At 36.3% G+C, this 14,849-nt stretch overlaps 2 protein-coding genes across 8 annotated transcripts in view; one reads left to right on the forward strand and one right to left on the reverse strand.

Annotated features, from left to right (window-relative positions):
- The window catches only part of side (sidestep), a 90,036-nt gene that overhangs the window by 41,703 nt on the left and 33,484 nt on the right, over positions 1 to 14,849 (forward strand). For all 7 annotated transcript variants that reach the window (XM_069038075.1, XM_069038074.1, XM_069038076.1 and 4 more), the window contains one exon: positions 389 to 516. In XM_069038075.1, coding sequence (XP_068894176.1) covers positions 389 to 516 — 128 coding nt within the window. The remainder of the gene's footprint in view (positions 1 to 388; positions 517 to 14,849) is intronic.
- LOC138124895 (histone-lysine N-methyltransferase SETMAR-like) lies at positions 9,518 to 10,835 on the reverse strand. The gene is made up of 3 exons (XM_069040077.1): positions 10,711 to 10,835; positions 10,180 to 10,658; positions 9,518 to 10,127 (listed from the first exon to the last, which is right to left on the reverse strand). Exons 2-3 carry the CDS (start codon positions 10,647 to 10,649, stop codon positions 9,518 to 9,520), a joined length of 1,080 nt encoding a protein of 359 aa, XP_068896178.1. The 5' UTR covers positions 10,650 to 10,658; positions 10,711 to 10,835.

Consider the following 14,849-nt stretch of genomic DNA (forward strand, 5'->3'; position numbering starts at 1 on the left):
TATCTTTCATATTTGCATCAGAGGCTGTTCCATATTTTTTGTGGTGAGACTGCCGAACAAGCTTTTTTAATTTTCTCCCTCTTTGTGCATACATCACAGATTTGAATTGGAACAAATTGAAGCGTAAAAGGAAGACAATTATTATTCAGTTTTGAATGTTTGCAAAAACTCTCTAATCATTCTGCAATACTACACAAACTTTTAGCAAACAAAATTACATCTTTATCGAAAAATTTGTGCTTATGAACATTCTCTGGTGATAATAATCGGTCTGGGGTAACTAAATTCATTCGGGGGATTTGACTCTTAATAAGAAGGGAGGACCTCTCTAAGCCGGTCGAAGAAAGCGCTGCTAACATGTAGGGTAATTGAAGTGCGATTGTTTCAGATCCCCCCAAGGTGGCGGTGACGATGGACCCAAGGGTAAATTTACCCGTTAAGGAGGGAACAGACGTTACCCTTCGTTGCGATTCTTCGGCACGTCCTAGTCCCTACAGCTATAGTTGGTATCACGACGTAAGTAGGCGATTACTGTTACATTTCCTTTGATACGACCCTGTTCTAAAGAGATTCGCTTTTATTTAGGGTGCGAAGCAACCAGTGCATCCTGTTTTCGCATAACTTTTCACGGTATTTAACTTTCCGCTTGAAAATAAATATATTTTAATTGTAAAATTTTATTTTCACGTAGCTGTTGTAATTGTTTTAAGAGACAAGTAGAAGTTTACTTCCAATTCTCTGATTTTAAATAATATAAGTTAAAAGCCCCTTGACTTTAGGCAACCAAGTAATCACATGACATGATCTTTAGTAGTATAGGTACACCGAAATTATACGTGGCACACTGTAATAACCGTGACAGCAAATACAGGTCTATCAACATAAAATTGAGATGCGTGTTGTCTTTGACCTGTGATTCCTAGGGAATTTTGTTTGTTTGCTGCTAAAATATAGTGTTTGTCGAGCAAACATTCTTATCTCGGGTGGAGAAAAAATGGAACTGCTCTAAGGGGCTGCGGTGGGAAATTAAAGTAAGTGGAACATTATTTACATAAACAAACCCTTAATTGAATACTGGAGCGAAACAAAATGTGCAATTGTTATTCAGTCCATTGTATTTTTAGAGTTCAAAGTAAAAGTATTCTAATATATGCGGAAGCTATGCAAAAACCCCGTTGAAGTCTGTTGAATTCCCAATATAAATAAAAATCGAAGGAAATATGGAAATTAACTTGCCGCATACTGAACTCCCCATTTATATTTTTGCTCTAATATTTTCATTGTGCCTGTGTTTTCTTCTCATAAATATGTATCTCCTGAATTGGCTACTTACACTGCACTCTTGCTTCGAAACAGTTTTACGGTCTTAACGAGATTACAGATGGCGTGCTCCTTTAAAGCCTTACCAGTTAACAGGAATTTATAAATTATTAATGTCCGTGTTACACGGACTTTAGCGAAAAAAGCATGCAAATACCGTGTCCATCGGTTTTACACACAAATCCCTCTTCTGCGGATTGAGAAAGAGAAATCTCTGTTGCAATTCCAAAACTAAACAATTTATTTCCCCTGAATAACGAAAGTAAATTCTCAATTCATTGTCAAATTTATGAATTATCTACGTGTTAATCTTGTTCCTTTAAATGCTTTTGAAGTGACATTACTCTATCGAAATTTTTCGCGACACCCACACCACATCACATATGTGGTAGCCGTTTGCTTACTCAGTTCTCTCTGTTAATAAAGTCAACTGTGATTGATAAATGATACCTGGGATTTGTTTTTGTAACAATTATGATTTCTCTGCATACCTCTTTTGAACACGAAAATTTGATTTATTTTGACGTGTCTTTGAAGTCGTGTTTTGATTTAAAAATACTCGGAGATCATCTGATTTTAAATAATTGTGAGAAATGTTTACATGGATGTGAGATTTAGCAGAAGTTTAAATGAGAGGCATATTTAAAAAAGGATTATTTCCTGTTGATGGATATATTTCTATGCGTGACATATATTAATAAGTAAAGATAAATTACCGCAAAAGATAAAATCTAATAACACAAAATAATAATAGCAATAGTTATTTGTTCAAAAACAAGTCAAATAATTTTCAGTAATTACGGTGGATAAAATAAAAAAGTTATTAAAATGTATTTTTGGTTGAACGTTAATCAAAAAGAAGTGGATGTTTTGCATTTTAATTGGCATTCCAACTCTTTGCTCTAAGATAGAAAAAAAAGCGATGACGGAGTCCAAACCACCTTAAAAGATATTTTCGTCAAAAACATTAAACTTTTCTATATTCAGTGTAATTGTCATTCTAATAAGTGATAATAAGTGACTAATACTGACAGTCTCAGTTTAACATATAATTTAGTTATTTATGCAACAAGTGAGATACAGACATTATTATCGCACACATGTGAAGTTTGCACAATGGTGGAGTTTGTGTAATTAAATTACCTCAGGGTGATAATAATATAGCATCCCATCTGTTGCCTTCAAAATGTTATTCATTTACAACTTAAATAATTTCAAAGCGATTTAGTTCTATTTGATTAAAAATACAATACAAAGTCAAAATGAAAATAGACGCCAATTGGTTTCTTAATCACAGGAACACCTTAGCAACTACATAAACAATAAGTCTCTTTTTATGAAAGTTTGCGCAGAGAGAAAAGGTTATTTACTTTACTGAACCTCGTGCGGTAACACATTTATTAGCGCACTGGTAATGTAAGTTATTACTTGTTTGGAGTGGGATAAATAAGATATGTCGCACGTGTAACATGTATAAATCACACATTTAGTTAATGGTGTTAAAATTTTCTAAAAGTGTTTGTTAATGTTTCTGCTCTTGAGATACAGCGTTCAATACCAGTCAAATATGCATTTGCAAAGGTAAACCGCCTGTACACATATCCTAGGGAATCCATCGACAACAAAATCAAATACAGACGTCACAATTTCTCCATACTCTTCACGTTCCAACGAGATATCCATCTCTCTGTCATGTTTTCTGTTAGGCCACATAAACAGATGTCTTTCGTTTATTCAAGGGGTTTGAATGTGTTTGCCTTTCCTCACTAGGCACACAAATAGATCTACACTGCGTCGCAATTTTTTCCAACTATTATTCTCATTTCCCGTGGCCCCACAATAACCAGATGGTGTCGGTGTTGACAAAATCGATTTTTTTCCATTAAATTCGCCCTCTTAGCGATTGATACCCCAAATCCAGTTAAACACTGACGATTGTCGTATTTTCAACCGATAAAACTTCTTCTTAAAGGGAGGAAACTCGTTACGTCCGAGTAATACCATTTATCTTTGCATTCATGAAAAAACATCTGGCGTTTCGAGTTATTTCCCCGACAAGTATCATAAAAGATTCCGGGCCCTTTTTATCTGTTTTTCCTCCGAATGGAGCGCACGCAGAGTTACATCTTCCAGTCCATTCCGTTAGTCAGTCCACTTAGCACTTCAACAACACCTCAAATCTCGCCCGCACTTCGCAAAACACATTAAAACTGCATCACTCTTAAAAACTAAACAGGCCGAAGAGATAATGCCTGGCTTTGAACACAGAACACATAACTCTCTCATTCTCTGCCGACCCGTTCTTTATGAAACCTCCACGCACCCCAGGGAAATTCGTAATTTCTTGTTTCTGTTATTTTTCTATTTTTCAGTGCGATAAAGGCGTGATATTGCGTCCCAGTTTTGTAAAATATTCCCTAACAAGACTGAGATATTACACTTTACAGCTAACGTTATTTGCGGAACTGAAAACGCATACTCATGTGTTATCAAAACTACAGAGTGGACCAATGAAAACGAAACAGGGATATTGTGTTACACTTAATCTTAAAACTAGGGTCACCATTAGAATTTGAAATGATAATACATATCAATAAACATATTGCTTGAAACCGATCATTGTGGTCGATCGTGTAGCGCATTCACTTTACAACTAGGTGGTCCTGGGTTCGAATCCCAGAGCTGCCTGATCATGTGTGGTGGGTTTTTTCTGGGCTTTACCACCACCATAAATCTTGATGTACTTAAATAGGCGCAAATAAATGCCTGGTAGCCTAGTACACCTACCTTTCAAACTTACCCTTCACCGTAACCACCCAAAATTGCTACGCAATATGTCTGAAAGGCTAGGAAGGGCATATACCCACCACACCGAGAGAAGGAATGACATTTTTTTTTACCTTTACTTTACCCTTAAAGCCCAATGAATTCGCTTTACAGCAGTGTTTTTATGTTCCCAAGAAAAAGCAGTCTTTTGATACCTTTTGGTACTTAAAAATTAAGGTGCACCTCCAGGTCCAGATTGAAGAGAGGTAAATGGAAGTATCCATAAATACATGTCCACCTTGCAAATTAATTTAGTCTGTGCCATCCAACATGCTTAATCGTTTTTGGTGGCCTACGCTGTATATTATTGCCTCAACGGGCTTCAATCGAATTGACGTTTATTTTGCGATAACTTCGCCAAACAGATATGGTTATTATATAAATTGGGGGCGGAGCGCTTACGCGGATAGTAGATTTGTAGGCAGTTCACGCTACAAACATAATTAAACGCTCAGTAAATAGCAACTATCTGCGAATGTGTCAAAGCGGTTCATTGTTGTGGAAGCGAGTTGTAAGAGCGCTTCGCACTTTTGTGATGACTCTATGCGATAAGTTAAATAAATTTCAGCCGCAAAGGTAGCTCCTTTTGTATTTTGAGCTATTTTCAAAACAGCCACAACGATTGAAAGAGATTCATTCAAGTTGGTGAAATTGTAAAGTACTGGAACTTAGTTGTAATTGTTTTGTGGAAGTTTCACGCACTTTTCGTCTCTTTAAGAGGGTGAATTCCTGGAAAAACTGGCCCGTCTCAGGCAAACGTAACATTCGCAATGGACAAAGAAAAAGGGTATTTGAGTAAAGAAAACTTTGTCTTTTAATTAAATTTCTAGACGCATTATCTTCAAACTTTTAAGGGTTCACTTACGTTGCAAGTTTGACAGAATGCGCACACATCAAATTAAAATAACCTTTTATAGGTTGGGGTTTTATGGACAAGATTATGTTCCAACACCAATAAATAATAATAATAATAAAATAATAACCGTACGTCATGCGGTAATACCAAAAGGTTTTTGATACATAATTAAGTACTTTTATTTACCACCTACGATATACCCTATTTATGTCACGCATTTCACAGATAGTGACGTACTTTATCCCACGCCGTGCACTAAAATAAATGGAAGAAAGCGTTAAAGGAATCGAAAGAAGCAAATATTTGATTAGTAATTTTTCAAAGACAAGGCCGCAAATAACAACTGACACTGCTACTTAATGTTTGAAGGAACAAAAACTCGTTCTCACTTCGCTAACTTTCACAAAAACGAAAATCTATATTTTACTGTTTCATAGTTTAACTAGTTAAGCTAAGGCTAAGGCGTTGCTGTGTTTGTGAAAACAATCAACGCCAGTTTCTGTTGTAGTTTTATTGAAATTTATTCAATAAAAAATCTTTTAAATTTAAAAGTTTCTGATCGGTTGTAGAAGTATTGGATTCTCTCATGGACTGTGACCTTGGAAACATCTGCGCGAAGACGTAGCGATAATCCAGTGAAAATTCTCTAAATGAAAACTAAAAACGTCGACTACTTTACATGCAAATAGACGAAAGAGAGACGACACTAACATAACGAATGACGATGTTTTCCGGTTGGTTTGTAGGGCTTACTTGAGACGTCGTTTGCGCAGATGTGACTCATAGCTTATGAGAAAATCCAACAACTATACAGAGCACTACATTACTGTCTCGCTTAAGTAATTTCACAAACTCGACCAAGACCTTCATAGTGTAAACTTCAGGTGCGTGTGACAGATATGACACTTGTTCACATTATTATTAGTTATTCCTAATACATACTGTGTTAAAATCTTCACTGTTTGTTCTGAACTGTATTTACTGATCAAAAGGACTACCTAGCTAGATATAACTTTTTTCTCGAAAACGCACAGTTAATACGGACATATGTACATCTACATATTAGGTTTTCGCATTTTTACAGAATTATCATAATGGAAATACCTCTAAATTTTCAATTGAGAATCTGTAAAAATTTCACAATTAAAAATTCATTTGTTGACATTCTTCTTTTTACCTATTTTTGGCTTTTTCTCAAAACTGCTTCATAGTTGCTCTCTCAGTTTAATTTTTTCTGTCAATATTACCATATTTTGCCATTAATGAAATCATAACAACAAAAAAACTAAAATAACAAAAACTTTTCACTAATTTAAAACTGCGATAAACGATTGATTTATTTACTTTGACACCATCATTTTCAAACAAATAACTCCTAGACCCCAGCAACGTTACGTACGCCACTGGACGGTTAGAATGGTCACGCCCACAGGTCCATCTCCACTGAATTGTACTCTACACTCTACATATTTACATTAAAAAAATCTGTCCCTTTTTTAGGAGAGAACTTATTTCTAGCTTTTGTTTGTAAATGCACTGCGTAATTTGCATAACTGGTAGAGCATTAAATCAACCGAGAAAATGATTCCTTTCAACATATTTGTTCACTAACAGAAAAATAAATCTACCAAGGTCCTGGAAAAAATATCGCTCCTATTCACTCACCGAATTTTGTCCGTCATGTGATACATTTAGGTATCTTTGAGGAAACAGCCTCCGGACAGGACTTTTACCCCAACAAACAAAGAAACGCAATGGAGAGAAATAACGATTTGCTTTCGTTTCAGATTGAAGCGGTGGCGACTCAAATAAATATTAAAGAGTTTCCGTGAAAATTTCATAAATTAGAGTTTTAAAGCTTGACTCGTGATTGACACGTGATTGAAGGCGTCACTTTTTGAGTGGCACATATTCTCATGTTAATTTGGTCTCGATGTGAAAGTATATAAAAAATGTTAAATTTCCAGAAGACATTTTGAATGTAATTATGGCCGATTTTGCCTGATACCAAATGAATAATGGCAAGCTGGTAATGACGCATTCAAGTCAACAAATAGGGTCGTAATGAAATAATCTCTTGATTACAAGTATTGAAGTGTTAAACTCGCATCCATGCTTGCTGAAATTACTTTAATTCGCTCTTGTGTTGTGCAGTTGCTAACGCAGATACCAACATTTTTATTGGACGAATTTTTAATATTCTACTTATTCCAAAAAAAACCTGATCCTCTTTGCAAACTTCTCGGTTTAGAATTATGCACATGCACAAAGTCGTTTCTTTTTCCAGCTCAGATTAATTAAAAGTTTTGGTTTCTGGGATTTGGCGGAGGTTTCTTTCGTGTAAAATTAAACATCACTCAATTAATCACAAGTTAAACTTCGGAAATCCTACAACTTATCCAAATTTTAATAAGCCGGTGTTCTCCCTTTCCGACGATTTCGAGACCTTTGACAAGGATTTTGTTATTAATGCACGTTGTCTGGTCGACTTCTTCGGCGAGCTCTCTGTGAGGAATGAGAGAAATGACGTGAAACGGATATGGGGAATGAGATAAATATCTAGTAAGACAGACATAGATAACACAAATCCACTGTCATTGTGATAGATTGAAGCGGTAACAGGATAAATGTATGCTAAATAAAAAGTGAACGCTTTTTATTGAGCGTGAAAAGAACGAATTGCTTATACCGACACTATTCTTTGAGAATGTACAAATTCATGACAAATAGAATCGATTCGCTCTGAAATTGGCTTTGCGCCTGCACAGTTTGTTTAATAAAGTTGCACTTGCAGTTGACTCTGCTAACTGTAGAACGTTGCTTAATTACGAGCAAATTTTCAAATTGTTGAATTGAGTAAATTCGTCTCGTCATACGTGATAAATTAGAGAGTAAAACGTCTACTGGGCAGTAATAACACATTTTTCAACTAAATCAATGAAGATTTTTAATCATAACAATATTTTATGTGCAGCAGTTTCAGTTATGTAATTACTAATTACCCATTAGCGCACTAAAAGATAAATTAATGATAAATTCATCCTATTGGCGGGTGTACACGAAACGAAACATGAGAACTTTGTATGTTGAAGCTAAGAAGAAACCCAAATTGTATGTTCTACACAGAATAGCGTATATCCTAGAGCAGAAATATTTCCACAATGTGCTCTGGGCATGTTAAACATTTACCGCAAAAAATCGCCTCATTAATGTAACTTAAATAAATAAAAATGGAATATTCTTTTGTGCTCAACGAGACTACTGTTTCTAATTTTTTTGCTGAGTGTAGTACCATAAATGAGATTCATTGGAAAAATTTTTTTGTCTAGAACCAAAGTAAAATACAGAGTGTCTATAAAAGAACATACATCAAGAGTGCTTTGGAACTCGAATATATTTGATTTTTGCCGCTTTGTAGCATATTGTGGTACCAAATAGAAAAACAGAGGTTATGTAACTTCATTAATGACAGGTTTTTCGATTTTTAAAATAAATTTCTGTTAGGTACAGAACACACCACATGCCATTGTATCTATCTTTCATTAATTACAGTGTTGTCTGAAGAATGATCACTTCCAATTTGTAATACTCGATGGACTAACAATAATTCACATTTTTATTAGGTATAAACTCTCAAAACATAACTTCTGCAGACACCTCATAATGAAGATTTCAAGGGTACTATTACGACCCAAAAGGCGGGCCGGCCACAAACAGATTTCTGGTGTCCTGATTGCAGTTCGGAAGGGAGAAAGAGATACCAAAGTTCAAAAGACATCACAACATTTATTGGGTCTTGAAATTACACGGGCGGCTTGCCCGGTCTCTGCACCGCGCAGGGTGCGATATTGCGAGTACTGGTCACTCCTCGTTCGGGCTTGGATGACGTCGCGTGGTTCAGTGGGGCCGAAGGTGGACAGTAATAATTCGTCGGAATGTGTGTGGTAGCCGTCGACGGAGCTCCTCCGGAGTCGGGGCTCGCTTCCTCCCTGGTTGGGCTTCACTGAGGGATGTCTCCACGAGGTGGTGCGACTGGAGAACTGTGGTGGAAGTTGAGCGACTCGAGGGAGTCGTGGGTGTTGAGAAAATTGAGTCTCGATGGAATGTTGATTGAGACTGAAATAGAGTCCTGGAAAGGAGAGTCCTGCTGGTCGCCTGTGGGAACAGTGAAAATTTTCTAGCTGCGAGAGCCGCCATTTTGGTTTCGAGGTCGTACTTACTTGAGACGCTAGTACCGAAATTTATCCGTCTTCGACGTTTCCGGTTCCGATCCCTAAATGGTCGCGAGCCTGTCTTTTCGCCGGTTAATTTAATCGGTCCTTTGAACGCTCGGACACTAATTTTAACTCGGCGAAACGGTACTACGTGTTGTTCGGTGGACCTTTGCACGGAAAAGAGAACGAGTTCTTCCGTTATCCGTTGCGGGTTTTGCGTCGGCGCTCTTCACTAATTAGTGGGGACGAATTTGCGGGTGGTTTTACCGACCGATAAAATCGTCACAGTACCTACCCAATTTTACAGAAATTGTTGAAAGTGGCCCCCATTATGTTCTAAATATTTCCTAATTCGTTTCTTTTTATTTTCAAAGATATTCTGCAGCATCTGCTGGTCTATAGTATTGCAGCAGTTTCTTATTTCCTCCATAAGTTCCTCCAAAGTGTGCATTCTCCTTTTAAAAACTTCATTTTTTAGATGGCCAAATATACAAAAATCTAACGGTGTTAAATCTGGAGAACGTGGGGGAAATTCAGGATTTAATCTATTACTGATAATTCTATTGCCATAAAATTGTTGAAGATGAACCAAATTCTCTTGTGTTGTGTGAGCTGTAGCACCGTCGTGTTGAAAGTATCCATTCTGCAATTCTTCATCATCCAGCTGATTAATAAATATTTCTAAAATTTGTTCCCGGTATCTAGTGGCATTTATAGTTTCATGGAAAAATATCGGTCCAATTAAACGCCTTCGTGAGACAGCAATCCACACTCCAACCTTTACAGGATGCAATCGGGTTTCTACAAATGCATGTGGATTTTCTGAACTCCATATTCTATAGTTTTGTGAATTTACATATCCAGATAAATTAACCCATGCTTCGTCCGAAAAAAAACTGATGTCTAATAATCTGCAAGCAAAGTTAATATTAAAAGTGTTTAATTCAATTCATCATTACAAACCTGTCATCATTCAAATTGTTTAAAAACCAATTGCAGTATTCTAAGTGCCTCTCAGAATCACCTGGTCGAAGTTCTTGAAGTGTAGTGATCTTGTACGGATATAAGTTCAGGTTTTTTCTAACAATTTTTTGGCAAGTGGAAAGTGGTACATCAGCCTGAAGCGATAACTTCCTGAGAGATGTTTTTGGGCTTTGTTCAATTCGTTGGCGTAAATCTTGAACAATTTCTTCATTGACTGGTGGTCTTCCTACACTTTTACCCTTTTCAACACTTCCAGTTGCCACAAATCTATTCACAACCCTTCTAATGTGTGCAATTAAATTTGCTTCCACGATGTTGCAATTTGGAAATTTTGCAAAAAATTCTTCCTTGCAAGCGTTTATCGAGTAAACCCACTCTCCATTCTGCAGGGTACCATTTCGGTAATACGACATTACAATGAAGGTGTTTTGCTCTAGCGATAAAACCATTGCGGTTTACTGAAAAGATTGCTTATTACTTACTGTAAACGTACGAAAATAACTGTCTTACCTTCGCAACTCCGTAACTTGTTTGTGGTATTATTCACAATTCACGCTTACGCGGAAAATCGTTTTAGTCTTGATAAAGACTGTTGAAGAAAATCACAAGGAAAACAACTAAGACACGGAACTCACAACTTAACGAAACTGAAAAACCGACGATCTAATTTACCGGCTTCAACGGCTTGACATAGTTCGGTCAAAAAAAGTATAGAGCCGCACAATTCCACAGCACTCTTGATATATGTTCTTTTATAGACACTCTGTACAATTTCGAGGTTCAAACGATTTTAATTGTCGTATACAGGATGGGCCAACGAAAACGAAACAGGAAATGTAATATAGCATTTCTATTTACATAATTATTATCAACCCGAAATTGGGATCCACTTTACTTTTTAATGGGCGAGTCGTCTGAAAAAACGCATCTTTTAGTAGTAGTAGTAGTATCTCGAAATCTAAAAGAGATGTCGAAAAAGTTGTCATGGAAGAACTTTTCGTCTTCTCATGTATTTTGTTCTCTTTTTATTTTTTTGCCATAGTAACTTTTTCGCAATGCCTTTTAGTTTTCGAGACGTAAACGAGAAACCAAAAAACATCAACTTCAACCCTTAAATATGCTCTCACTAGTCAATTTTCGGTGGTATACTGACATTGCCATCTAGAACACAAAGCCTTAAGATTTTTTCAAAGGAAAGAACCTCCGCCGGGCCATGGATGTGTGTGTATGTCTCCTCGGGGCTGACGGTAGGGTGGTGGAAGGAAGAATCAACACTCTTTCGGCCACCACCGCGAGGTCAGCACGGGTTCGAGTCCCGTCGGGAAAAGGCGCCCATGGGTGTATAAATGTTGTTGTGTATGTCTGTGAATGTGACGTGGAATGGGCGTGGGTGGCCGGGGAAAGTGCCCCGGAGCCCCGTCGCATCACCCGAAGAAAGGATATAGGCAAAGGAACAAGGAAAATGAATTGAAAAAACGGCCGACCGAAAGGTACCGTAAAAAGCCGTATGGCAAAAAACGGGAATGGCAATTTAAAAAAAAAAACTGAAATTATTATATACACTTGCCACCAAGCTTTTGCTTATCTCACAATTTTCAGTTTTCCATAAGAATGATTAAAACACCGTATTTGATACTTTCTAAAAATGTAAACAAATTTTGACGTTTGGCCTTCCTCGTGACGTCACACGCTGTCTGATTTAAGGCCTGGTGTTTTAGGTGGCAATAACACTGAGGTATCCTTCCTATGGCGTACCTAATGGTTTTGATCTGGATTTTCAAGAGAGCGGTTGCTCAAAATACAAAAATAAAAACGCAGTTGTAAAGCATGATCAAGACTTTCAAATGGTGTGTCTTTTGATACCTCTTGGTCTTATAAGGGTAAAGTGCGCCCCTGATTTGGGGTTGAAGGTATGTAAACAGAAATAATCATATTACATGTCCCCCTAGCAAAGTAATTAATCTGTCTGGTTGTTTTTTGAAAGATTCAGGTTAAGTTTGTTTACATCGCACAGAACAAAGTTCAGGAGCAAGTAATATACTTAATATAAATGTATAATTAATCAGTGTGTACGAAAACTACAAATTGAAGTGTCAAACAGTTAACAGGTAATTTTTAAATTAAGATTTAACACTAATCTAAACCGATTAACCTGAGAGAAAGGTTATTTAAAAAAGAAATGTATAAATGTTTTAAGAAAATTTAGATTTGTTCCCGCATCTTATTTGTAATCAACAATGGGAAAGCTGCAATAGGTGTATTTTATTAAAACAAAGACCAGGATAAACTGACTGAAGATAACTTCGTACCTAACGTCATATTCTATTGTTTAGGTGGAAAGTTCTACAAATAATGGAGTAATTTAATTTTGGTTTGCAAAGCCTTCGTTGAAGAATGCGGGCCAGATTAAATGTCACTTCATAGTGACAATTGTTATATGTTATAATGAAATACTAGTTTAGTTCGCTTCGCTTTATTATTTAAGACAATTTCAATCTGAAGTTTTAGGAAAATTACGATTTTAGATTTAACAAGGAGGAAGCTTGCTGTGAAAGCACCCACTATTTTTTTACTCATGCACGACCAAATAATACTAACATGTTTTATTAATTTACATAAACGAAATAATTAATAATCAGCCGTATACCCCTCGTGCAAAATTTTAGCTTTATTGTAATAGGTATATATATTTGCAACTGGCAAGTATTTGTTTTTCCTACTTGAACCCTTTTCAGTTCCATTTTTTCAGAAGGTTTTTTTTAATAGTTTCACCTCGTCTGCTTATACTTATGATTTACTAATGATTATTTCCTTTATGTGTTTAGCAACCAATTGCGTGACAAATATTGACCAATCAAAACGAGAAAACAAAAAATAACCCGATAAAATTTCTCTAAAATGCACATGTGCAATAATCTTATAAAAATTGTCGGTACATGATTTTTTTTAAATTATATTGAATAAAAAGGATTGGAAATAATGCGTTTGCTTTCACTCTATTCAGGAAATAATCAGCCGTATACCCCTCGTGCAAAATTTTAATATTGGAAATTTTGCACTTGGGATATAATATGTGAATAAATTTAATATTTATTCTTACACTACATACTTCAGATCATATCGTTTACCACATAAAAGAAATAATCTGTGAAAATTTTAACTTTGTAACTTGATCCCTTCTGGGCGGTGCGTTTTTATTGGCACGCGGTGTATATTCTGTGCGTTATCGATGCATTTAAAGCCGATAATGTTTAAAAAACGAAAAGAGTAAATATTGTGGGAATAATTGAACGTGAGTAAAAGCTTGATCGGCTTAAAAATCAACTGTCAATAAAGTACCCCATACGACAAACAGGATATTTGGTAAATACCCCAAACTGAATGATTAAAACAAACAATGGCCGTCGCGATAATAAATAGTTGCTCAAGTGGAAGCTGACATTAATTTCTGAATGATAAGGCAGTTTTGAAACAATCGAAATCGGTGGGCTTTATCTGTGAGAAACGAGAGGGATTAACAGAGTCAAAATGATATAATCATTAGTGACATGAATGTCACAGAGGGTCGCGAAGTTTTCAAACTTTGCAGCAATTCTGATGAGTATATAACAGCTGCCGGGTGAATCGATGTAAAACGAGCACACCAAAGGTTTCATTTCTGAATTGTGTGCCTTCCAAGATAACTACGTGTCTGAAAGAAACTTTTGATTCCAAAAGTACCATCAAGGATGATTCCGGCTTCAATCAAATAACGCCCGGAAAAATATTCCGCCATTTTGCGGTCGCCGTCGAAAACACCGGAACTTGATGGATCTCATAATTAACAGAAATATCTCAACGTCGGGCTTGCGGTGACTGCTTCAAACTAAATTCGCAATTAGTACAGCAATGTTAATTTAGAATTTCATCCGACTGTCTGTCCGCAAATCATAACAAAGCACACAGACGGAATTAATGAGATAATAATCGGCAATGGCAAGTTAAATGCGCCCACAAGACGTCAATATCGAGGAATTTCCCCGAGCAACAACGCCAACAGGCTCAGGTATAACAGCACTAGCTACGCCAAAAGCAAATTTTACTCGTCGTGAAATATAAAATAACCAAGTTCGATCACCTTCCTTTTCTTCGTCGGACTCGTAATTAACTTTTCTTACTTCAATTTGTGAAAAGCTAATTTATTTTGCCGGTACCGAGACAAAATAATCCGACAAGAACGGAAAGCTCGAAAGATACAGATTAAAATAATTAACCAAAGTGCGTCTCTACGGACGATTTTTTTCATTGTCGGACACTTTCTTTATTTTACACTTTTATCATTCCACCTCCTACGTTCTGCCTCGTATCTTCTGCACCACACTAGATATTGCCGTTGTCATTACATTTTTTCTTAAATTACTTCACTTAAATCACTTATCAATAACATTAAGACAATTCATCAACTAATAAAAACATGTGAATAAATATATGTATAGAAATGTTTAATTTTTTAAACGCAAGACAAGAGATTTTCTATAATATTTGGAAGGTGAAAGTGAAATGAAATAATGAAGTTATAAAGTATTGAAGTTACAACGAAAGGCGGTTTCCCCGGCGGCCATCCATCCAAACAGTGACCGCGTTTCAGGCTGCTTCACTGATCAAATGAT

Source organism: Tenebrio molitor, chromosome 2, assembly GCF_963966145.1.
Source record: "Tenebrio molitor chromosome 2, icTenMoli1.1, whole genome shotgun sequence".
Taxonomy (NCBI): Eukaryota; Metazoa; Arthropoda; class Insecta; order Coleoptera; family Tenebrionidae; genus Tenebrio; species Tenebrio molitor.